The 27,155-nt window shown below is 35.8% G+C and overlaps 1 protein-coding gene across 1 annotated transcript in view; it reads right to left on the reverse strand.

Annotated features, from left to right (window-relative positions):
- Nucleotides 1-27,155, reverse strand: part of CCDC172 (coiled-coil domain containing 172) — a 54,972-nt gene that overhangs the window by 23,073 nt on the left and 4,744 nt on the right. The window contains exons 4-5 of the mRNA XM_004751863.2: nt 6,951-7,067; nt 5,619-5,784 (exon numbers count right to left, since the gene is read on the reverse strand). Coding sequence (XP_004751920.1) covers nt 5,619-5,784; nt 6,951-7,067 — 283 coding nt within the window. The remainder of the gene's footprint in view (nt 1-5,618; nt 5,785-6,950; nt 7,068-27,155) is intronic.

Here is a 27,155-nt window from a genome sequence, read left to right on the forward strand (position 1 = left end):
CATTTTCTATTGTTTGCTGTTAGAATATAAGAATTCAACTGATTTTTTTTTTCTTTAGAGAAAGAGAGAGTGGTGGAGGGAGAGAAATAGGGAGAGGGAAAGAGAGAATCTTAAGCAAGCTCCATGCTGGGCAGACCTGAGATCATGACCTGATCCCAAATCAAGAATCTGACACTTAACATCTAGACCATCCAGGTGCCCCTCAACTGATTTTTAAATATATACCTTATATCCTGTAACCTTACCATATTGACTTATTAATTTTAGTAATTATTTTATAAATTCCTTATAATTTTCTATGTAAACAATCGCAATCTATAAATAGAGACAACTTTGTCTCATTGAAATAGTTAAAATGGCTAGGACATCCACAGCCATATTGAATGGAAGTGATAAGAATGGACATTCTTGCCTTATTGTCAATCTTTGTGGGGAAAGTATTTAATATGTCACCATTTCAAATGATATTGGTATTTGCTATTTCATCATTAAGTGTAATATTAGTTGTAGGCTTTTCAAAAAGGTTCTTTAACTGGTTGAGGAAGTTTCCTTCTATTCCTGGTTTTCTGGGAGTTATGTAGGGCTGTATAGATCCCTTTACCAGTTCTCTTTTCCAGTCCTTTATGAGATAGCTGTCATAGATGCATATGGTATGCATGTATACAAACTGCCTCTGCATACATTATAAATTCAATAAGACAATATATTATTTGCTTTAAACAATCATATGTATCTTTTCAAGTTAAGAGAAAAAAACTGATATTTTAATTGTCCAAATATTTGCCATTTCTGTTTATTTTAATTCATTAAACATGATCCAAGTTTCTCTCTGGTATTATTTTTGCTTCTACTTGGAAGCCTTCCTTTAGCATTAGAGTTATTGTTCCCTGTTTTCAAGATTTTTTCTTTCTCTTTGACTTGTTAACAGTTTGACTATTATTAAATGGCTAGGCATGGATTTCTTTGAATTTATCATATTTGGATTTGCTGAACTTCTTGAAACTGCAAATTAATGTCTTTTAGAAAATTTAGGAAATTTCCTGCTGTGATCTCTTCAAATATATTTTCTGCCAATTCTCTTTCCTTTCCTTCAGAGACTTCAATTACTTGAATATTAGACCTTTTAAAATTGTCCTACATGTCCCTAAATTTCTAATTTTTTGGTTTCATTTTATTTTGTTTTAATTTTTTCCCCTCTTTTTCAGATTGGACAATTTCTATTGATCTATCTTCATGTTCACTGGCTCTTCTATGAGTTCCATTCTGTTATTAAACTTATTCAGTGACATTCTTATTTAAGATCATGTATTTTTCAGTTCTAATTTTTTTTCACATTTTCTATTTCTCCACCGAGTTACCTATCATATATGACAAGTGCAACTTCCTTAACTCACTGAGCATAGCTCAATAATAAATGCTATAAAGTATTTCATAATTCCAGTATCTAGATCACTGTGGGTTTGGCATCTTAGGGTTTTCTTTTGATACTAGGTCACATTTCACTGATTCTTCAGAGGTCAAGTAATTTTGGATTGCATCCTAAACATTGTGAGTATCATTCTGTGTAAACTTTGGATTTTTTTCATAATAGCCACTCTAATGGGTATGAAGTAGGGTGTCTTTGTGGTTTTGATTTCCATTTCTCTAAAGGCTAGTGATGTACAGCAGCTTTTTGTGTGTTATTGGCCATATCTTTGGAGAAATGTTTATTCAAATCCTTTGCCCATTTTTTAAATTGAGTTGCTTATTTTCTTGATTTTGAATTATAGTTCTTCTATATTCTGGCCATTAGAAGCATTTGGCTGGCTGAATCAGTAGAGCATATGACTCTTGAGTTTGGGGTTGTGAGTTCAAGCCCTAAACTGGGTGCAGAAACTACTTAAAAAATATCCTGGATATTAATCCCTTATCAAAGAAATGATTTGCAAATATTTTCTTCCATAAAAAAACACAACTCATTCTTTGAGAGTTCCGCTTTTACTCTCTTGATAGTGTCCTCTGACATACAAAAGATCTTAATCTTAATGAAATACAATTTATCTATTTTTTCTTTTGTTGCCTGTTTTTTTGATATTCAAGAAATCATCTCTAAATCCAATATGATGAAGTGCGAAGTGTTTCCTATATGATTTCTTCTAAGAGCTTTCTTGTTTTACTTCTTAAGTTTAAGACTTTTATCCATTTTTAGCTAATTTTTGTATATTGTGTAAGGTAAGGGTGGTATCCAGTTTTCCCAGATCCATTTTTTCAAAAGACTATCCTTTCCCATTGAATAGTGTTGGCACTGTTATAAAAAATCATTTGACCACATACATGAGAGTTTATATTTGAGCTCTCTATTATATCCTGATTTTCTATATGTCTATCCTTATTCTAGTACCACACAGTTTTGATTACTGTGGCATTTTAGTAAGTTTTGGAATCAGAAATATGAGTCTTCCAACTTTGTTCTTTTTTTCCAGGATAGTTTTGGCTCTTTGGGATCCTTTGGGATTTTATATGAATTTTAGGATGGTTTTTCAATTCATGAAAAAAACACTGTTGGGGGCACCTGGGTGGCTCGGTAGGTTGAAGCCTCTGCCTTCGGCTCAGGTCATGATCCCAGGGTCCTGGGATTGAGGCCCACATCGGGCTCTCTGCTCAGCAGGGAGCCTGCTTCCTCCTCTCTCTCTGCCTGCCTCTCTGCCTGCTTGTGATCTCTGTCAAATAAATAAATAAAATCTTAAAAAAAAAACACTGTTGGGATTTTGATAGAGATTACTTTGAATCTATACATCATTTTGGGTAATAATGTCATCTTAACAACACTAAGTTTTCCAATCCATGAACAGGAGAAGTCTTTCCACTTATTTGGGTCTTCTTTAATTTCTTTAAGCAATGTTTTATATAGTTTTCCATGTACAAGTCTTTTACCACCTCGGTTAAATTTATTTTTAAGTATTTTATTCTTTTTGACACTATTATAAATGGAATTTAAATTTTTGTTCCTTTTTAGGTCACTTATTGCTCATACACAGAAATGCAACTTATTTTTGTGTGTTGATTTTGTATACTGCAACTTTGCTGTATTTATTTATTAGTTCCAGCAGTTTTTTGTTTTTTTGTGGTATCCTTAGGTGTTTTATATGTAAGAGCATTATAATTTGGGCACAAAGACTACTTTTTCCTTTCCAATGTAGACGTGTTTTATTTCTTTTTGTTGCCTGATTGATTTGGCTAAAATTTCTAATATATGTTCGAAAGAAATGGTGATACCCATGACTTTTTGCAGAAAGTTAGTTTTAAAGTATGCATCTATAGACTTTTGTATTCTGACTTGTTATTGAAAATACACATCAATATCACCTCACGGATTTAAAAAATGTTATGTTCCCTATCCTCTCCCACAGATTCTGATTCAATAGGTCTTGAATGAGACTCAAACATTTAATATTTTTTAAAGCTTTCCAGATGTGTGCCTCTGTCCTACACTCTCTACCCAAAATAATTTCTCTCTCAGAACTTTATTTCCTTCATCTATAAAATCAGATTAAAAAGTATAATCCTCACATTTTTTTGCGGGTTTAATTATAAGGCAGGCAGCATCCTATGTGTTTCAGTATTATTTCATTGCATTCTCACAACAACCTTTGTTAAGGTCATGACTACTAACCCCCATCTTTACAAATGGGGAAACCGAACCAAAGAGAAGTTTGGCATCTTGCCCCAAATCACACAGCTATCAAATGGTAAAATTAAGATTTAAATGAAATCAACATGATATTAGCATTTATAGTCTTCAGGATGGCGGTTGCTTTATAGTATAAGCTTGACGAATATTACTTAAAATAGTAGTTGTCATATGTAAAGCAAATCAATACATTATTCATACTGAGAGCTCCAAGTCAGTAAAAGAGTTAAATGTGGGGGCGCCTGGGTGTCTCAGTGGGTTAAAGCCTCTGCCTTCAGCTCAGGTCATGATCCCAGGGTCCTGGGATCGAGTCCCACATCGGGCTCTCCGCTCGGCAGGGAGCCTGCTTCCTCTTCTCTCTCTCTCTGCTTGCCTCTCTGCCTACTTGTGATCTCTGTCAAATAAATAAATAAAATCTTTAAAAAAAAAAAAGAGTTAAATGTGTTTATTATTCTCCATTTACTAAAGGCGTCAAAGTAACAACATATTTTAGAGAGGCTTCCATTAAAAACTAATTTTGTACTTAATATCATTTATATTTTCATTTTCTATTTCCTCAACTCCCATTGACTCCAATCTATTACCACCAGTCTTTTTCTACTGCTCTACTTTATGCTACTGCACTTGACATCTTCTGATTGTCAAATTAATATCCTATTTTGTTTTCCACTAATTTGAGAAATACATATCTTGCTTTTGGCTTCTAAAATATTACTCTCGGGTGCCTGGGTGGCTCAGTGGGTTAAGCCGCTGCCTTCGGCTCAGGTCATGATCTCAGGGTCCTGGGATCGAGTCCCACGTCGGGCTCTCTATTCAGCAGGGGCCTGCTTCCTTCCCTTCCCCTCTCTCTGCCTGCCTCTCTGCCTGCTGTGATCTCTCTCTGTCAAATAAATAAATAAAATCTTAAAAAAAAAAAAAGATTAAAAAAATAAAATAAAATAAAATATTACTCTCTGCTGGGTCTCCTCTTGCCTTCTTTGACTACTCTGTCCCATTCTTTTTCTTTCTTTCCATAAATATAATCCTTTCCCAGTTTCTGGCTTCAGTCTTCACTCCTTATCTATGTTCCCTCTATATATTTTCTCTGAATAATGTCACCAACTCCTCTGGATTCAGTCCCAAACCTAATGGTCTAGCTCTAATCTTTCTTACCAGCTTCAAAACCAAATTTTCCCCTGCCACCTGGGAATCTTCCCTGGTATATTCCATATACATCTCTAACTAAAAAGACCTGAAATAAAACTCAGTCATTTTGTCCAGAATAGGCTACAGTTCCAACATGCTTCTCTACCTCTGTTCTTCCTCCTGGTACCCTATTCTACCCAATCTCTGATATATAAAAACTATAATTCATCCCTGTCTATTTTTGTTCACCTCAATCAGTGATAAAGTCCTATCATTATGCTTATATATCTCTTTAATTTACCCTCTCTTCTCTGTGGCAATGTCTTTAGTTCAGGATCTTATCACAGATTGCAATAACCTACATGCTAGGGTTTCTGAAATGAAATTCTCCCCATGCCACTGTGTAACCTTGTTTCCTAATTTAAATTGTACTGATGGTAAAATGAAGATCATCATATCAGTCCTGTCCCTATTATAGCTTCTATAACATTGTACTATAAATATCTGCTTCATATTTGATTCTTCCACATTTTAGTTTTATATCACCATAACGCACAACAATGCCCATCACATAACAGAGAGTAATAGATAATTGCTTATTGAGTGAATGACTAAAAGCTCATGTCACATCTAATTCTAAAGAACTTGAGACCACTCACAATGTAAGATACATTTCCATTAGGATAAATAAGATAAAGATAAAAGAATAGCTATGCAATAATCAATTTACTTATGAAAAAGTTAATTTCTGGAAAATTCACTGGCTCAAAATAAGTTATTTTCATTAATGGCAGATAAAAGAGGTGGCACTATATACTCATACCCCTCTTCAAAATGTTTGCCTGGTTTTCTAAGGCAGATATTTCAATCTTGACATTTTCTTTCATGAAAAGCTTTCTTTTCTTTGTTACTTCATACTCATTATTGAAGTCTGCAATTTCCTTAATAAATTTTTCTTCTTCCTCGGTCACTTTTTTCTTTGTAGCCCCCTAAAAAACAGAAACAAAAGATCAACTATAGATGTTAATTGTAATACTATTTTTCTATAGTGATTTAAAATGCAATCATTTGGAATTACTAACAACAAAAATATAAGATCATACTTCCTGGTGTTATCAGAAAAATGCTTTATTCCTCAAGCAATATTAATAAAAAAGTGAAGCTATTGCATATTAATAACCAATAATTTCCACATGAATGTTTTATCCTTAATGTTTTGGGAGTATTACTGAGATAGAAATCCTATAACTTGTCATTATATCTGTGTTTATGTATTAAACTTAGCAGCATAGGTGCCATTTTGTCACTGCAATATGAAATTAGGTAAAATAATCAAATGTCCAAACGGGAAAATGAAAATCTACACTCAAAGGAATTACTGCTATAGAAAAACAACAAATAAGGAAATCCAAGGAAACCTTTTAAGATAGAGACAAAAAAAGTAAAATTATATATTTACTTCCAATTCAGTTCTACAAAGTAGTTTATGTTTTATGAAACATCAACATGAAGAGGAAATAAGAATTTCCAAAAACTCTGCGCCATGACAGAATCTAAATATTACTGTATTTTTCTATTTTTTCTAAGAAATGTCAACCAATTGTGAACTACATTGGGGAACTAGCCATGTTATGCATAAGCTCAAACTTTGTTGGTTCTGACTTCAAATAAATATTCTTAGTATTTTTAAATGTATTTTCTTTGAACTGTCAATTAATTGTAAGTCACATTCTTAAACTGGCTCTGTCATTTAAAACTGAGTCTGCTGGTTCTGAGTTAAGATTAAAAAAAAATAAAGAAAATCTATCTCTTCACCAAGATCCATAAATATGCCTAAAATGTGAACCTCTCTGCCTTTCAAAAGCATTAAAACCAAGGTCTGAAAGCTTGAGCAATTCAAGTCAGTTTCACTGGGTTTTTCTGTGCTTATTACAATTGCAAATAATTTCTATATTGCATATCTGCTAATAGAATTCTTTCAAACTATATTACTCTACCAACTAGTTTTCAGTAGCATTTAATACTTTTCCATATCTGAACAGGACTATCTGCCAATATGCATACGTATAATTTTCTAAAAGTACACCTAAGTATATTTAAATACTTTTCAATACAGTTAGTGGAAAAACATATTTCTAAGGAGCTGGAGACTTACAAAGGTTTGAAGAAGCATATTCCTCTGGTTTGTAATTTCACTACACTGTCTTTCTAAGGCACTTTCATGAATTTTCCAAAGCTGTAAGAGGAAGGCTTTTTCCAAAAACTGCTGAACCTTTAAAGTGAAAAAACAGAAATCAGAATGAAATAATTGTTAAACATTTTAGGATGCCTTAGCTAACAGAATAATCTGCATATTATAAGGTATTTTCTGTATTAATCTTAAATGCAAAATAAAATTTACATTAAACATCTTATTTTAGGGGCACCTGGGTGGCTCAGTGGGTTAAAGCCTCTGCCTTCTGCTCAGGTTGTGATCTCAGGGTCCTGGGATTGAACCGGCATCGGGCTCTCTGCCCAGCGGGGAGCCTGCTTCCTCCTCTCTCTGCCTGCCTCTCTGCCTACCTGTGATCTCTGTCTGTCAAATAAATAAATAAATAGTCTTAAAAAAAAAACCACAAAATCTTATTTTATATATACCACCATATATTATTTTATAATGGTTCTATCATTGCAAGTTTTATAATAGCCTAGATATCAAAAGCTTTTTGACTACACATATTAAACTCTGCTTCAAGACAGCCCACGTTAAAGAACAAGTTTCTATTCTCATCACTTATGAGGAAGATATGGATGAATTAAACATGTATACAGTAAGACTAATAAAATGAGATAAAATCTATAAACCATAGGCAAAAACCCAGTCCCACGACTATAGTTATACCAAGAAAAACACAAATCTGCTAAAGTCCTCCATGCTTTTGAGAACTCATTTTTTATTTTAGTACCTCATTTGGGTTCTAGTTAGCAAAAGACATAATAAACATTAATATTGGATATGTAACTATTATTTCATTTGGGCTATAAAGAATAGCATCTCCTGAGACCATGAATATTGAAATGAAAGTCAGGAAGCTTTAATATATAAAAGCTAAAATTGATGCCAGACTGGGAATAATCTTTTCTCTATATTCAGCACTGGCCCTCATAAGAAAGCATCACTTTTAGTTTGGGGCTGTTCCCATCTCCACAGTGAAAAGAAACAGGAAATAAATTCAATTTAAATTGCAGAAAGCAAGATTTATGTTAGCCACCAGAACTTCCTGAAGGTGAGAGACAGGGTGTGAAATCTCTGTCCCAGAAGATACTGAATAGTGAAGAGCTTAAGAATAGTCTAGTCCAGAGGCAAAAGGTTGGCCTGAAAGATATTTTGAAATGATATGGCTAAAAAGTCCAGGAAATACTGGCATTAAAAAGTAACAGAAAAAAAAGTAATGGAAATAAAACAGAAAATATGGTCTTGCATATATATAATATCCTGGCACATCTGCGCACACCTTCAATACTTGTTGTGTTCTCATCAATTCTATCTTAAGAAAGACATCAATAGAGAACGATGAAAGAAATGCAATTTTCATGACCAAAGAAACTCGGAAAATACCTTTAAAGTTGGCGGAAGGAAGAATGTGGCAGTTAGTTATTTTACTATCTAAGAAGACAGAAATTAGGAAACATATGGCCAGATCTATGAAATGGTTGGGGTCCCCCAATAATGGGTCTGTGATTAAAGGAGCAAGACTGATACAAAGCGAAGGTCAAGCAAAGCTTTATTTCGCACCAAGCATCAAGAATCAAACCCAACGTTTGGGGCTTTTACAGAGAGGGCGACCCCTCTCTGTTTCACAGACTAGCTTTTATAGAGCAAAGGCCATGTGGTTGGGCCTGACCATGCAAAGGTGGCCAATGAAGTTTTAACACACAGAGAAAGCTGCACAGTCATGCTAGGTGACCAACTGAATTACAATTTACCCTAGTAGACATTTGAACCAACCTATCACCTTGGTCAGAATTGGCACCCAAAAGGCAGGGCCCACACTCCTTGGTAAGTAAGGAGACAGTATGCGCCCCCCCCGCCCCCCCACTGATTGGATATCTTCACCTGGCCTGACCCACCCTTGGATTTGGGCTTTGTTACCTGGGGCTGGTTTCCAGGACTTGTTTTTAAGTAAGTTCCTGGGGCTGGGGATGGGGCGTGAGCAGAGTCAGTTTAACTTTTACAACAAAATGGCAGTTCAACCCGGGTGGGGCTGCTCTGGCTAAATAGGCCCTTACAAAATCATATAGAAGATGGAAGCAGCAAACAAAAGGAGGATCATGAATTCTATCACATTCTTTTAGAATAAGAAAATACTTCAGAGCTATTTACTATTTACTTATTATATGAGAATAAAATGAGTTTCAAAAATGTGAAATTTCTTAACATAGGTAATATAATTAATTATGGGCAAACCCACAACTAAAACCCAGCTCTTCTGATTTCCTTTCTCCTAAATTGGGACTAGAACTCTTTCAAAGTAATAGAGACACTTCTGCAACTAAGATGGACTTTAGTCTCTGATAAAAGCAGATGAAAGTATAAGTTTGAGAAACAGTAAAACCACCAGAACTTAATGAGAGAAGGTTGCTTGTAGTATATACCTAACTCTCAGAGCTGCTATTTTGGACAGTAACCATGAATGCCTGCAAAATTGCTTTGAGACCAGATATTGGGCTGGAAAAATTCTGGTTTAATCCAATAAGGTATGTCATGTATGAATCAAAATTCTGGAATTCTAATTGTTTCCGTCACTGATCGGTTGTGAAAGACCTTTGTCGAAACCCCAAAATGAAGAAAATAGTACTTATCAGGCTAAGAAATTTTTAAGTAAGTCATAACCAAATTTATTATTCAGGTTCATAAAAGCCTTATGGTAAGAAATAAAAAATTAAGGTGTACCATTCCAGCTATCACCAACTAAGACCTAAAACTACCACTGTCCTCTTTCCTAAAAAAGAAAATAAATATTAAAGAGAGCTATTAGACAAGTTGTCATTTAATTGGAATATTTTACCATAATCTGAAAAATGAAACCTATATACCCCAAATGAAAAGTAGAGAACTATTCAAAAGCTTTATAAGAAAAGCATATCTATACATTTCCTCTTCCCCCAAACTTCTATGGGAATTATCATTTTGAGATCTTTTCAGCTTCTTTGTTGTTGTTGTTTTTATTATTATTGGTCTGCTTCTCCTCATCATTCCCACTTTCCATCTTATATTCTGTCTTTATCTTTTAATTCCACATTTTCCTCTTTAAATCAACCTAAAAGTTCCAGAGTCAATAAGTACAGAATATTTATAGTAACACTAATTTTTAAATTCACTTAGCATCTGTGATGAAAACATTTAATACAAAATGGAATTGGCAAGTAAAGGAAAAAGCGTAATAGAAAAAGAGGCAGGAGTTAGGGAAAGCTCAAGTCAGTAACAGCAGATGCCCACAATATGATGATTCACATGGTGAAGACAACAATAAGTTAAGGTTCCAGAAGCCACGTGGGTCTATTATTAATAGAGTTCTTTCATATTTTAATGAAACTGAAAGGACAAAGACTTGTGGATCTTCCCAGTTCCTCTCTGCCAAGTGTAAGCTGTTACTCTTAAAAACGGAAATAGCTTTTCATGGCCACCTATTTGCAGAATGTGTTTCTCATTATCCCTTTTGTTCTTTCTGTTATCATGACCAACTCCTTAAACTATTTTTCACACTCTTGTGTTTGAAAACCAGACCTACTGATATGTAAAATCTAGGTAAACAGTTCCAGATATAATCCGGAACATATTGCTATGAACACAAGACAAGGTCATTTCACAGAATAAATTATCATCAGAAACATCTCTTTTATTGTAAAAATGATGGGTGCAGATGAGAATTGGAAAGGTACTAGAAGAAATGTAAAACAGACTTAAAAATAATTTTAACTAAGGTATAATTGATTTACAGCATTATAGTAGTTTTGAGTGTACAACAAAATGATTTGATATTTATATACATTGTCAAATGATCACTACAGCAAGTATAGTTACCATTTGTGTCGAAAGGTAAAAAATCTTTTTTTTTTCTTTTGAGGACAACTTTTTTAAGATTTATTCTCTTGGCAACTTTCAGTATCACTGACTATGGTCACCATGCATTATGACCATGTATTATGACCTAAGCACTTACTTAATTTATAACTGGAAGATTGTACCCTTCAACCCTCTTCACCTATTTTGCCCCCCGCCGCCACCAAATTCCTCCCCACTGGTAACTAACCAATCTATTCTCTGTATCTATTAGTTTGGTTTTCCTTTGTTGTTAGTATGTTTTGTTTCTTCAGATTCCACAAATAAGTGAAATTATATGGTATTTGTCTTTCTCTATCTGATTTATTTCACTTAGCATAATACCCTCAATTCCATTAATGTTGTTGCAAATAGCAAGATTTCATTCTTTTTTTTATGGCTGAGTGGTATTCCATTATATATTTAGCTACATCTTCTTTATCCATTCATCCATTGATGGATACTTAGGTTGTTTCCATATCTTGACTATCATAAACAGTGCTACAGTGAACATAGGGGTATACATATCATTTCAAATTAGTGTTCCCGTTTTCTTTGGGTAAATACCCAGAAGTGGAATTGCTAGATCATACAGTAGTTCTGTTTTTAATTTTTTGAGGAACCTCCATACCATTTTCCATAGTAGTTGCACCATTTACAGTCATACCAACAGTGCAAGAGGGTTCCCTTTTCACCACATCCTTGCCAACACTTGTTATTGTCTTTTTGATTAAAAACGATCTTAACAGATATGAGGTGATATCTCATTGTGGTACTGATTTGCATTTCCCTGATGATTAGTAATGTTGAATACATTTCCATGTGCCTGTTAGCCATCTGTACGTCGTCTTTGGGAAAATATTTATGCAGATCCTCTACCCATTTTTATTTTGTGTGTGTGTGTGTGTGTGTGCATGTCCACCAGCTTTAATAAGGCAGTGGGAGAATGCAGGGGTGGGGCACATCCACTGGCATTAGCAAGGCAGCTGGAGAGTGCTGTGACTGTGTGCAGGTGCCAGCAGTAGCAGGATAAAGGGAGAGGGCAAAATGGTGCTAGCAAATCAGCAAGATGGCATGAGGTGGAGGAAGAGCAGGAAAATGGCGCCCACCTGTGCCTCCATCTTTACAGAGTCCCAGTAGGTCCCTGTCCCTCTGACAGATGCTTTACGATTAGGAAATAAATTTCTCCTTCACATATGTATAGTCTAGGTGCTTTTCAAACTGCTGCTTTTGCACTAGTTCTGGGGCAAATGATTCTATACATGAGCCCTTTAAGAGCAGAACCTTCATTTCCTACACCCTTTGGATCTCCCGGATGTAATAAGTACCACTGATTTTCAAAGCCAGATGTTTTGAGGGTTCATTTCTCCCATCTAAGTCCCGAGTGCTAGTAAGCCTGATGCTGATGTGCTTCTCAGGCATAAGCTCCATATTTGTGATCTCCCTCCTGATAACGGGTTGGTGTGCCAAGGTAGAAGAGGGTTCTGGTGAGACCACGTTTCTGCCTCTCCCACCCGTCTCAGTGTGGCCCCATCTATTATCCTTTGTTGCGGAGAAACTTTTCAGCTAGTTTTCAGGTCTTTTTCAGAGGGAATTTTTCCTTACGTAGCTGTAGATTTGGTGTGTATGTGGGAGATGAGTTCAGATATGCCTGTTCTACCATCTTGAACCACTTTCCAAAATATTTTTGTACATATCTTTCCCAATCAGGGAAAAGTTTGAGTTGAGGCACTATCTTCTATCCATGGTAGCTTGGACATCTTTCATAAATCAGCACCTCAGAGACTACTAACACTGTATCCTAAGTTACCCAGGAATGTCAAGGGGTTATAACAACAAGAAGAAAAGGTAGAAGGTTCCTAGTAGCAGTAATACAAATTTCTCTTTCTCATCTCTCTTCTTCCTCTGACTACAAATGAAGAGAAATATTTGCATGCAGCCTTAAAGTTATATTCTAGAATCAAATAGCCAAGCTTTGTCAGAAAATATTGCTGTTTTGGAGAATTTTAATTTATAGCAGTGCCAACACTCAGGTTAATTCTGCTTCCCTCAGCAATAAAGGCTTTTTTCTTTCCCTGTTTTATTCCTCTTGGGATATTTGATTTTTCAACAGAGCTTATAGTTTTCCCAGTAAGCTGACTTATCTGGTCAACTAGGTCAGCTTTCAGCATAGCCATGATTTGTGACTCTTCACTACTCTTGCTGCCTGGGTGCCTTTAGGTATTTTTCTACCAGAAGAACTCGAAAACTGAAAATGACTGAGAATTCTAAATTAATGTTTAGGTCCAAGTAAGCAAAGTACAAAGCTACTCTTTGTGTGGCTGCTGTTGTTTAAAATATTCTCAGACTTTAGGAACTGACATTTTACTGATCAAATGATCTACCCCACAGTGTAAGGCAACTTTGCCTAAGAGAGTTATGTAGATTTCACATTTGTAAGCTCATAGTAATTGGGGGGAAGAATGTGTTTTGACTATAATAAAAGACATTTTAAATGCTAGAGGTACATCAGTGAATATTGTATCAATAACAGATATGAAGGTTTTATAAAAGAAAAATATCTATTTTTTATAAATCTATTTTTAAAAATTTAAATTCAATTAGCCAACATATATCATTAGTCTCAAATGTAGTGTTCAACAATTTATCAGTTGTATATAAAACCCAGATGCAGTACTTAAAGGAAAACTCACTATGACACAGGAATCCTAATGTAGGAAGTTTCAATATCAGGAAATATTAATCCTTACATGGCTCATAAGACTTTTCATGATCTGCGCTCCTTTATTTACTGTCCAACCTTATCGTCTACTACTCTCCTCTTCATTCACTTTCTCCAGCCACACTGGCCTTCTTGTCATTCCCCAGATTTACCAGGTGCACTCCCTCATTACGACCTTTGTACTGACTGTTCTCTGCCTGAAAATCTTCTTTCCCAGATTCCTTCTGGTTCATTTCTTTACCTCAGTCAAGTCTTAGCTCATCTTTCATCTTTCTATTGGTGGTTATTAAGATGCCAGATAAGACTACTGCTATTTAAGTTTGTTCTGGAAGTTCTCATTAATGCAATATGGCAAGAAAAGGGAATAAGAGATACAATTATCAAAAAGCTGGTACACAGCTCTCTTTCATTTGTTTAGGTAAATGTTACTGTTACATACCCAATAAATCTAAATAAATCTATTGAAAACTGTTAGAAATAAAAAAGAATCCAGTAAAAAAGTTAGTAACAAATAAATATAAAAAACAAAGTATCTTTTCTAGTTACCAACAATAAATAGGAAAAAAGCATGGACAAGATTTCATTCATAACAGTAACCACATAAAGAAAACACAAATAAGCTTTAAAAATATGAGACCTATATGGAAAAAAAAAAAAACCCTCTACTCAAGAACATAAAAGATCCAAATAAATAAAATGATAGGCTTTGTCCTTGGATGCAAAGATGGAAATACACCAATTCTTCCTGAATTATCACATAACTGTAGTAGAGTCTTAATTAAAACCCCATAATTTTGTTAGATTTTGACAAAATGATTTCAATTTTATCTAGAAAAACAAAAAACCTGAAAAGAATCAGGAAACTTCTAAAAAAGAAACTATCTTTCCAGAGAAACAAAGATACTTAGAAGCAAATGTAATTAAGTAAATATGTTACTGGCACTGAAACAAACAGATTAATAGAAGGGTATAGGCTATCTAAAAACAAATATATATGCATTACGGTATCATAAAGATGGTGCTTTTAGTCAGTGGAGATCATGTGATATTTACCCAGGGAAAAATGGAGAAAGAGTCATTTTTATTTATTAAAGAAAAAAAAACTGGAAAAGTACTGGAAAAACACACTGTTTAAAAATCTTGGAGTGGGGTAGGCTTTCCCAAGCCTGGGATGGATTTCAGATTTAATCTTTTAATTTAATCTTTTAAAAGATTAAAAATTCTAGCAACACAAACATTCTAAACTTTGAGTAGATAAAATATGTCATAAAAAGCCAAGCTACAAATAATAAAATTTGCAACGGATGACAAAGAAAGGGCAATATCTGTAACTTATAAAAAGTTAGATGTCAATAAGAAAAAGACAAGGAAAGGATTTGAATAAGCAAAACACATAGTAAACATTAGCAATCAATGAAAAAATATATAAGTAAACAAAAAGTTCAAATTAAAACTATAAAAAGATGCCACGTTTTCTTATATTTGCCAAAACAACTGACAATTTCAATTATACCAGTAGTGAAAATGTGGGAAAATAAACTGGAACAACTTTTTTGGATGACAGTTTGGAGATTCTCAAAAGCCTTAACAGTATATAACTATTGATAGAGCAATTTGATTTATAGGACTTGATCCTAAAAAAAACAAGTGCACCTAGATGCATGTGCAAGATTGTCATCACAGTGATAGTAATAATAGTAATTTATTATTAATAATAGTATTTATCAGTATGAAAGCAGTTACCTCAAATATGATATAGCCATTGAGTGGAATACTATGCATTCATTAAAAACTGCTTATTTAGACATATATTTACTGAGATACGTGGGATACAGTAAATGGAAAAAAAGCAAATCATTTCAGAAAAAAAATACATGCACTTATAAATAATTCTGAAAGAAGATCTATGAAAATATTAACTATAGAGTGGAACTATGAATAGCCTTCACTCTGTGTTTGACCTATTTATATTTTTGGAATAATTTGCAATAAATACATACTACTTTTATGAAGAATTAAAACAATTAAACTAGTCCAATTCAGAAAACAAAAATGTCTGCTGCATGTTCATCAAAAATGATAGGAGGTCCTCATATTTCCTGAGAATATAAGCCACTCTTCCAGTAGCAACATAAGCAAGTGCTCCTAATAAAGATGGAGACAAAGAGGAGCTCATAATAAAGAAAAAAAGACCACTTTAGAGACCATTTAATCCATTTTTTCTACAGTGGCAATCACATATCTCCCATTCCTTCCTCTTTTCTGTCTTCTCTTGGGAGAAATTAATTATAATTTTAACCAGGAAAAACTGGACTATGTTTAAAGTCATGAAAGTAGACTGAATCAAAGAAGCTGAGGTAGGCAACCTTTCAACTTATCTTGAGCTATTAATTCAGGCAATAACAATTCATAAAACCACATAAATACCAAAGGCTGTATGAGATACTCTTCTCAGCAACATCAAGATCACAGGCACAGCTGCAAGTAGCCAGTATGCTTTTGACCTCTTTCATTCACCTTTTTTGAACCCGTCTAGTGTTACAAAATCCATAGCCAACCCAAATCTAACCTTCTCAAAATAACCCCCATACTCCAAAATTACTCTTTCCCTTCTCCTCAAATAAAACTCCCATTTCCAAAGCACTGCTGATACAGCTAGATACTAATATGATTAGGGAAAGAGCAGTAATGCACAAATACTGATAGGCCAAGAACATTTGTACTGATACTTCTTAATCTGAAAGACTCACTGGGGAGATACTTTGAAATAAGGTGACTTCTGTGTTATTTGACAACGCAGGAGGTAGTACCTTATCTTACCTATCACTACATCTTCCTATTCTGTCAGGATATAAAACAATGGAATGCTGCAGGCAGTGATTTTTCATGTACTGCTTTTAATGGAAGAACTATAAAATGTCACAGATTCTTTAAAACAGACATTTTCCTCCTCATAATAAGAAAACTTGGCACATGAGCATGAAAAGATCCGACCTCAGTCAAGTACACTACAAGAAATGGTGGGGGGATGGGGGAAGGGAGACACATATTCACATCAACTTGTTAACCAGCAGCTTTAGCTTTAGGAAGACAGTTCATTCTTTAAGAACTGGAGCAAACAAGAATGGGACAAAGAAATGTGTATATTGTACCTGTTGGCAAGCTGTAAGTCTGGACAGTTCTCACATAGAAACAGCAGGAACCCCCCCCCCCAAATGCTGTAATGAAAGATTAAAAAATAAAATAAAATTATCCAAAAGCTTATCAAAAAAAAAGTACTATAAGTCTCTGTAAGATATTACTGTTACATGGTACAAAAAGATAAATTTTGTTAATCAATTATGTCAATACCAAGACAAGGCAAAGTTATGTCCCCCAAAAAAACAAGAGTAAAAGAGCAAGTAAGGACATAAGAGAGTAATATAAAATAAAATAAAATAAAAAGCTGAGATAATAAGGAAGACAGGAAATGAAAGAAATATTAAAAAAGAAAGCCCAACAGAACTTCTAAGTTTAGAGTATTAAATAACAGAACTAACACTGCAAAAGATAGAATCAGTAATGTAAAGTATAAAGAGTTCTCTAAGGCTGCTGAGAAGATCACAGGTTCAGAGAACAAAGATCTAATCTTATAAGGAATAGGGGAACACAAAAAAGAAATCACAAGTAATAGTTGAGGTTAAAATGAGAGTTGAGGTTAAAATGGGAGGTTACAATTGGGTTAAAATAGTTGAGGTTAAAAAGTAATAGTTGAGGTTAAAATGGGGGACACCCATAGTCTAGAAAAAACTAACAGGTACATCTGTGAATAGATTTGGAATTATAAGAATAAAAAATCTGCACAATCAACCAGGGAAGAAAAAATGGAAACAGTTTACCTGAAAAGGATTTTAATAAAGCAGCCTGAGGTGCACCTAGGTGGCTCAGTCCGTTAAGCATCTGCCTTTGGGTCAGGTCATGATCTCAGGATCTTGGGATTAAGTACCAAATCTGGCTCCCTGCTCAGCAGGGAGTCGGCTTCTCCCTCTCCATCTGCCTCTTCTACCCTCCCACCCCACCCCTGCTCTTGCCAGCACGTGTACATGCACACTCTTATCTCAAATAAATAAAACCAAAAAAAGGCTGATTTCAGTATTTTTCTTCTGCATTAATAAATTTCAAAAATCAGTAATGCCACTTCTTGTGACAATCCCTGGATGTTGTATGGAAGTACCAAATCACTAAACTGTACTCCTGAAACTAGTATTACACTGTATGTTAACTAACTGGAATTTAAATAAAAACTTTTAGAAAATCAGTAGTGTTAGATCTACGTAATTTTCTATAAATAGGCATGAGCCAGGAATTCTGTATACAGACAAATTTTCATTCAAGTGTGAAAACAATAGAGAGAAATTTAAGATCTTAATGACTTAGAAAATTCATCATGCATAATAGTCCCTGAAAAATTACTTGAACAGTTATACAGACTGACCAGAAGACGAAAAAGAAATAAAAATCCAAGAATGAGGAAGTTGAAGCATTAAAAAATTTTAAAGTTAAGAAATTAAAGTTAAGAATTCTGGTTAATATGGCAGTCTAAGCAAATGTGGGAAGGACCCACTTTCTGCTCAAATATAGAGGAATGCTATATAAAATAGAACTACATTTAAAATAAGATATCATTTACATAGTCAAATTGAAAGCAAGAATGGGAAATTGTCATGCCAAACACAAAGAGGTGACTCAGGTTAAAAATAGTGTGCTAGAATTTAAGTCCAAGGGGTATCCTTGAGATTGGGTACAGGTGTTAGGGGCTAGAGTTTTAAATGCCTACATAAGACCAAAAGTCAAGACCAGAGGGAGCTGGAACTGGGCTCACTGGATAGTCAGGAATTGAGCAATGTCTATGCCAGCTGTGCAAGTGGAATAACAAAACTCCATTCATTGGTTTAGAGAAGCAGCATATAAATGAGCTGCCACCATTGAGCCATGAGTGGAAGGTGTCATCTCCAAGAAGCTCCAACCCCAAGCTTGAATGGTTCATGGATATGAGATTTATGTATCTCTCACTCATGTACTGCAGAAATCCTAAGCTCAGAAATTAACATAAAAACTGGTTCTGAACAAGTGATATTTGTACACCCCTCGCAGCCAGGGTGATACTGTTCCATAGGGATGTCTTTTTTATCAAGGGAATATGTGGTACCCTAGGAAACATAAGCCCTGCTAAAGATAAGTTCACAACAGAAAAATCTGAAGCTCATAAGAATATACACCATTACATAAGAAAGCCACCAGCTAAAACAAGGAGAATTCACAGAAGAGAAGAGAAAACAGAATCCTATGAGAAAAGTTTTAATTTATTCACTCAGTAATATTTATTTAACACCCTCTACAATTGAAGCCAGCACATGGACACTGTTCTAGAACTGGGAATAACAGTAGCGAACAAACTGGATACATTTGTATTCCTTGTGGAGCTTACATTCCTTTGGGGGGGAGACAAGTAATAAACAGATCGATATAAAATATGTCATGAGGCAGTAAGTGTTACAAAATAAAGGATTGTGAACAAGGAGAGATGGGACTGGGTGATACCATTTGATATACTGGAGGTCAGAGAGGGTCCTCTCCAGCAGTCATTACCAAACTTTTTGGTCTCATGACCTTTCTGTGTTAAGGACTTTATAGTCTTAAAAAATTACTGAAGACATTTTTGTTAGATTGTTTTCATAAGCTAGACCTATTATTATTTTCTGTATCAGATATTAAAACAGAAATTTTAAGAAACATTTAATTCATTAATTAATTTAATAAATTAATTTAATTCATTAATTCATGAAGAACTAATGTAACAGTAAATTTATTGCATGTTTAAAAATATATACCTAAGAAAAAATAGTATTCCCCCCCCAAAAAAAATAGTAAGAAGAGATGGGTTTACATTTCTTTGCAAATCTTTTTAATGTCTGCCTTAATAGAAGACAACTGAATTCTCACATCTACTTCTTTATTCAATCTTTTGCAATACATTTTTTGGTTGAAGTACATGCAGGAAATCTGGCCTCACACAATGTATTTTAATACCCTTTTCAAATGATAGTGGGTATGCTTGATACTGTACCTGAACTAAACCAGTGAAAGTTCCTTAAAGGTTAGTTGCAGTGTGGAATCATTTTAGAGAACTTTCCACCTTCCATTACAATAAAACCTGTTGGTCTATCCTGTGCTTTCAGAGGATATTTTATCCATGTATGGTTTTGTGACATGTGCTGGTCATTTGGGAAATACTGCTTCACTGAACTATTATTCCGATCCTCCAAATGTTAATACATTTAATTATATGATACTAAAAAATAACATTTATTAATATCATTAACAAACCCATCAGAAAAATCTTTAAGTATTGGGAAAAATACTGTCAAGTTTATAGTGACAGATAAGAGTCTTCGAAAATTCAGACTTTTGTTTGAAAGGTTGAATATTATCATTGGCAAGATACTACTACTACTACTATCAGTTGTTTGCCTCAAAATGTCAGGGTCACTTCATTTTTGAGAAAATTTTGCCAAGTACTCAAGTTCAAATAACTATAGCCTGTCAGTTATTCAAGTAAAAATGGTGTTCCAGGGGAGGACAAAGAAAAATAAGGTTAGTTCATTTTGTAACTCAAACATGTAAGTACTCTCCCTTGAGACAGTCATTGTACTTTGGAATATAGGTACTTTATGTGAACTTCCATTTCATCACACACGGTATTAAAAACTCACAGACCCAATGGTCAACTTCAAAGCAATCAAGGTGTGTAGTGAAACTGGTGGGTTCTGTTCTTTACTGTGAGCTTACAGCAGTGAAGAAGACAAGGACTACTAGAGCAGTTGGGTGCCACTGCCTTGATTTGTGCTAAGCACCAGCGGTTTTACCCATCATCGCCTTTACTTACCATCAATGTGTGCGCAATCGCGGTGAAAATGGCAAATAATGCCTTCCCATCATTAAGAAAATAGTTTGACCTCACAGACCTCCTGAGGGAGTCTTGGGGATGCCTAGGTTGCAGGTACACTTTAAAAACCATAGCTCTTGGGGCGCCTGGGTGGCTCAGTGGGTTAAAGCCTTTGCCTTCGGCTCAGGTCATGATCCCAGGGTCCTGGGATCGAGCCCCACATTGGGCTCTCTGCTCAGCAGGGAGCCTGCTTCCACCACTCTCTCTCTCTCTCTCTCTCTGCCTACTTGTGATCTCTGCCTGTCAAATAAATAATAAATAAAAATCTAAAAAAAAGAAAAATGCTTTTTTTTTTTAAAAAAAAGGGGGAGTTTCCTTTAAAAACCATAGCTCTCAAGTGGCAACTGTAACCTCAGGTAAAGAGCTATCAAAATTTGCATGTCTTGACGTAAAGTCTCACATTCCAAAGTGGAATGGTTGGCCACCCTGCTGAAAGAGACCTAAAAGAAGCGAGTAGTCACAAGACACCCCTAGCTGTGGGAAGAAGCATTGCAGGCAGAGGAGACAGCAGTGCAAAATCCCTGAAGTCAAAGAATGGTTTACAGATTCCAGAATAAAAGAACCCATTGCAAAGGCAAACACCCTTAGAAAAACAGACTACCACCACAAAAATGCCCAGTGCTGTTCTCTAAGGACATCTTGTGCCCTCATCTATTTTTATGCTTCAATAACTCGTGACAGATATGAAGAGGTTTTCTTTACAGAACCACACAGAAAACATCAAAAGTTATTACAAACTTTTTTTTTAGAAAGGAGAACATCAAGAATTTTGAGTTTACAGTTAAGTTTATACATGGAAGCTGTTTGATGCCAACTCTCAAATTCAGGTAGAGAATCATTATGTAATTTATTTCCAGTTATTCATGGTGTGATGCAGAAGTTGCTTAATGAATGTTTGTTGAATGAATAATTACCCAATGTGTGATTGGAGATATTTAGAAATGAGGAACACAGTTAATTGATTTTCTAAGAAATCACAAAACGCAAAAAGGCCAACTTTTGAAAGGGCAATCTTTTGTGCTGTGTAGTTTTAGGAGGTTAGCAAACTAAATGTACTCTCATGCCTTCTGCACACTGAGCCACTAACTTACTACTGTTCTTTATTTAGAGAACCCTTCTGTCAGTTCCTGGAAAGGAAGTTGTTTTATTGTTTTTTGTTTTTTGTTTTTTTCCTGTTGAGAACACTTCTAACATTTCAGGCTAAACAATTTACTTAGAGTAGCTCTTTGAAGGGAAAAGGAAAGGAAGGAGAAAAGAAAAGAGAAACGAGAAGAAAGAAAACACAAGAGAAGAAAGAAATAGGCACACTGGTGGAGATTTTATACAATTAGAAACAGTGCAGTAGATTTTCCACTTTGTGGACCCAAGCCAGGAAGTGTGCAACTTTTGTGATTTATTTTATAGGAACTTCCAAATAGAAACGCTATCTGGCATACTGTTATGGAGTTTGCTCTAAACTGCTATTACCATGAAATATTCTTCGAATTTTCTTAAGATCATGAAAACAAAGTTGAGAAAAAGGAGTTCAATAAATGCTACATGTAATATTTTTCACTTCAATTAGAAATGTAATCATTTCAGTTCTATCAGTATGAAGAGCGATCACTACTCAGAGACTAGTGCCCCCCAATAAAAGAATTGGAACCATGGACACAACCATTAATCAAACAGCTCATCCTACGACTAGATATGCCAAATGGCCAACAAGCACCTGAAAACACGTCAAGCATTAATGTCATTAAGGAACTTGAAATATAAACCAAAACCAAAGTGTAAACCAGATATTGTCTCACACCTGCTAAGATGGCTTTAACACAAAAACAAAACAAATAAAAACCCAGAAAATCCCAAGTGTTCATGAGGCTATAGAGAAACTGGAGGCCTGGGATGCTGCTGGCGGCAAGTAAGATTGGTGCTGCTGCTATGCAGTCTGGCATTTCCGTAAAAAGTTAAACCTATCCTAACCATAAGACTCGGAAATTCCACTCCTGGATGGAATACCCAGAACTGAAAATGTATGTTCATACAAAAACTTACAGGCAAATATTCATAGTGACATTATTCATAATAGCTAAAAAGTGCAAACAACCCCATGTCTATTAACTGAAGAATGGATAGACAAATCTGGTATATCCATACAATAGAATATTCTTTGGCCATAGAAAGGAATGAAGTAGCGATACATGCTACAATATGGATGAACCTTGAGAACATGCTCAGTGAAAGAAGCCAGTCAGAAGAGGCCAGCTATCCTAGAATTCCACTTACAGGCCACGTCTGGAGACAGAAGTAGACTAGTGGTGACTTAGGGCTGGTGGGGTTTGATGGAGATGGAGAGGAACTGCTAAGGGCATGAAAATGTTCTGTAATTGGTGATGACTGTATAACTTTTTGAATAGACTATATTGAGTAAACTATAAATACTGCTTTGTAACTTACAAAATGTATCTTTATTTTTTAAAGTCACATAATAGCTATGTCCCCACTCCCAGCTTAAGAAATGAAACATTATGTGTATGGCTCAAGTGACCTGTATACCCTTCCCTAATTACATTTATCTTTCAACCCCCATCAGAGATAATCACTACTGATGTTGCTACTTATCATCCCATGCATGTCATTAAACTTCACTATAAATTTATAATCCCTCATAGATGTTTTGTGTGTTTTTAAATGGTATCATACTTATGTACCTTCTATAGGTTGTTTTTTTATCATAATATTATGTTTTCAAGATTTGTGGATTTTTGGGGGGGGGTCATTATTAAGTGGCTTTTTCACAATGACATTTAGCACTTAGAATTCTGAGATCATACTCCCAGGAATAATAACTGAATCTGTTAACTGTCTTTGTCTACTTTTTAAAAATCAATTCAATCAGGTGATTCCTTCAAACATCTCAAACTCTCATTGAGCTCTTGTTCAAAATAAAGGCATTTTAAGTGCATGTAATAACATAACGGCTTTTTTAGGACTCCAACATAAAACGACTCTTGCTTGACTGAGGGGTAACTTACAAAATCTTGCACTGTATCCTTGCATACATGACAAATCATACTAAGATTAAACGATAAACATAATTAACCTTACATATTCCAACCAACAACAGGGCTTCTCTACATGGTCATTCTGGCTTTGACCACTGAAATATTTCTTGTAGTCAATGTGGTTGCCTCCCAAACATGCATTCCTCCTTTCCTTGGTTAACTATTGGTTTTTGGAAACCTGTACTATCCCTAGATAGCCCACTGAATTTGGGAGAATTTACTACCTTTGATCACAGCTATTGAAAGAAAGTATAGAGAAGGTATCCGATGAGGATAATTCCTTTGCAATTTAGAGAAAGCTTCAAACAAACTTCCTTTTCTCTCTCCCTGATTTAGAAGGTAAAATCATGTGGCTCTGGGAGTTGTTAGTTACTTTTAGGGGAACATAAGGACAAGCATTCTGCCATTCTTCTTTATTAATAAAACTCCAATTTTTAAGATTTTTTTTTTAAATTTATTTGACAGACAGAGATCACAAGTAGGCAGAGAGGCAGGCAGAGAAAGAGAGGAAGGGGAAGCAGGCTCCCACTGAGCAGAGAGCCCAATGTGGGCTCGATCCCAGGACCCTGGGATCATGACCTGAGCCCAAGGCAGAGGCTTTAACCCACTGAGCCACCCAGGTGCCCCAAAACTCCAATTTTATTCAGTGCAGTAACGCATCCAGTTAAAAGTATTTACATTCCTAGGCTCCATTTTCCAAGGTTGGCCATGTGACAAAATTCTAATCCTTAGGATGCAGGACTAAGCCCTTAGAGAGGGCTTTCCTTGCACCACAACAATGATAAAGCCGCATGAGAAGTCCTTTGATTTCCATGCCCTCCTCTTCTTCCTCCTGGATCCAGATAGGACGCCCGCAGCCAGAGCAGTGCTGTGACCACAAGGATGAAAGCCACATGCTCAGCATAGCGGGATGGAAAGAATATACCGCGGTCTTTCACGACTTTCTTGAGCAATTTTAATAAATGGCCAAGGATCTCCTACCTCCAGACTTTCTGTAACACAGAAAAAAATAACCCCTTATTCGGTAAGGCCACCGTGGTTACATTTTTGTTAACAAGCAACCTGATGCAATTCCAAAGGATTTAATGGTGGACTCAGAGGTTGGGTTTTCAAATATTTAAGCCAATCGTTTCTCGATACGTTTAAGCCATTTTGAACGGAATTTCTATTATTTGCAGCCAAACTGAGAGGGCCTTCTAAGGAAGGGGTGGTGCTTCTGACTGGCCTCTTAACACTCAGGGGCTAACCTGCTGCCTGACTAAAGTAGATCTTTACTAATGAGGAGCCCCTGTGATGACAGGGAAACTTCTACTAACTCGTGGTGCTACCTGGCTTGCATAAGGCCACCTAACAGTAAAAGCAGATGAACAAAGAAATAAAACATTCTTATTAATAATTTCATTAAACACATAGGACACATACTCGTCAAAATTGTTGAACTAGTAAAGCTAGGCTTTCAGAGAACCATGCTTTTAGTTTCCTGTCACTGTCTCCAAACTTTCCTATAACCTCACCCTTTCCTTATTCTGCTCTGTATGCTACACTACAGCAGCTAAGAGTGAGGGTTCTCGGGGGTGTCTTATTGGCTGAGTCGGTTAAGCGTCTGCCATCAGCTCAGGTCACGATCCCAGGATTCTGGGATCCAGCCTGGCATCAGGCTCCCTGCCCAGCAGGGAGTCTGCTTCTCCTTCTGCCCTCCCCCTGCTTGTGTTCTCTCTCTCAAATAGATAAATAAAATCTTTTTTTTTAAAAAAAAAAGGAGACTCATTTAGTTAACCCCATAAACGTTCAAATCTTCCATTTATTATTATGATGATGATGATGTGACCTCATGCAAGGTACTAAATTTCTCTGGATCTCAATTTTCTCAAATGAATAATGGAATAATTCTATCTCACAGGGTGCTTGAGAGAGTTAATGGAGTTAAGGTTTGTAAATGCTTAGCATAAGGTCTGATTTACAGTAATGACGTGCTCAATACCTACTACTTTCAGGGGTATTTTGGGGGTTTTTGTTTTAAATTATTTATTTATTTGAGATAGCATGAGCAGGGAGCAGGGGGAGGGGCAGAAGAAGAGGGAGAAGCAGACTCCCCGCAGAGCAGGGAGCTCAATGCTGAGCTGGATCCTATGATCCTGGGATCTTGACCTGTGCCAAAGGCAGCTTCTTAACTGACTCAGCCACCCAAGTGCCCCTTATTTTGTTTTCACAACAGAAATATCACTCCCCGGGACACCTGGGTGGCTCAGTGGGTTAAGCCCACTTCGGCTCAAGTCATGATCCCAGAGTCCTGGGATCAAGTCCCGCATGGTCTCCTTCCTTGGCAGGGAGCCTGCTACTCTCTCTGCTTCTGCCTGCCTCTCTGCCTGCTTGTGTGCTCTCTCTCTTCTTCTCTCTGACAAATAAATAAATGAAAATATTAAAAAAAAAAAGAAAGAAAGAAAAAGAAATCTCACTCCTCTCATCTAAGGCTAATTCTTACCTTATGTTCTAGGTCCCACCCAACCTCCTTCCACCTCCTCATGGGCTTTTAACTACGGATTGTATTTTCTCTCTAGTCTATTTTCAACCTCTTTCTATAGGCCCCTTCCCACTAATATGCATAACAATGGCCATGAGAATGATAATGAAGATGATGGCACTTGAAGCATAGATAGAATTGTCCTTTGTTGAGGAAGCACATCTCCTTGATAAAAGGAAGAAAATGGGAGAAGATGGGTTTTCACTTAGGCAGGGCTGGAGATCAGCAGGGGGGAAAATAAAATATCTCCTGGTGGATGGTTTCGATTTTCTCTGAAACAAAAGGCAAAGTTATCTCCTGAGAGTTAAGTAGTTCAGAAGACAGGATCAAATATAGAAGTGAAGATTGAAATAGTCCTTAGAGTGAGAAAGAAATGCAGTAGTATTTCCAGACCCTGTGGAAGTCTCCATGGAAGCTGAGGCTCACATTCATGACTACTAGATCCAGTCTCTGCCAGAATTGCCAACACTGTAGCAGGTAATTGGGTCACTTGGAGTTGCACTGTTGCCCAGGGAGTTAAAAAAAAAAAAAAAGGACAGAGGTCAGGAGGAAGAGTGGAATGACCAGTTCTAAGGGCAAAGGAGAGTACCCAGCGAGTTAGCAGGATAACAGAAAAAAGCAGTGGTGAAAAGATGGTAGAACATAGCATAAGCTACCATAAACAGGTAGAGAAATGTCCTGGAATTAGCACTGGGGAGTAAAGAAAACATCCACCAAACCTCTAGAAAGTACTTTGAGTGTAAAAGAAAAGTCCTCTGTAGAATGGACTCCAACCTCAGAAATACATTGACTATGGAACTGTACATATGACCGAAGTGAATGTAAAAGAGACAATAAGCCAAAGTTCTATATTACCATTTTCCAGAAATCAGCTGTACATGTTTAGGACAGGAGGGATGTTCCTTAAAAGAATTTAATGTGAAAAAGTCAGAAAAAGTGCAAACAACTAAGTGAAGTGTCCTGGTCACAATTAATGAATCTATACATAGGAATGTGTTAAATT

This window comes from Mustela putorius, unplaced genomic scaffold, assembly GCF_011764305.1.
Source record: "Mustela putorius furo isolate JIRA1106 unplaced genomic scaffold, ASM1176430v1.1 tig00003909_pilon_pilon_pilon, whole genome shotgun sequence".
NCBI classification, from domain to species: domain Eukaryota; kingdom Metazoa; phylum Chordata; class Mammalia; order Carnivora; family Mustelidae; genus Mustela; species Mustela putorius.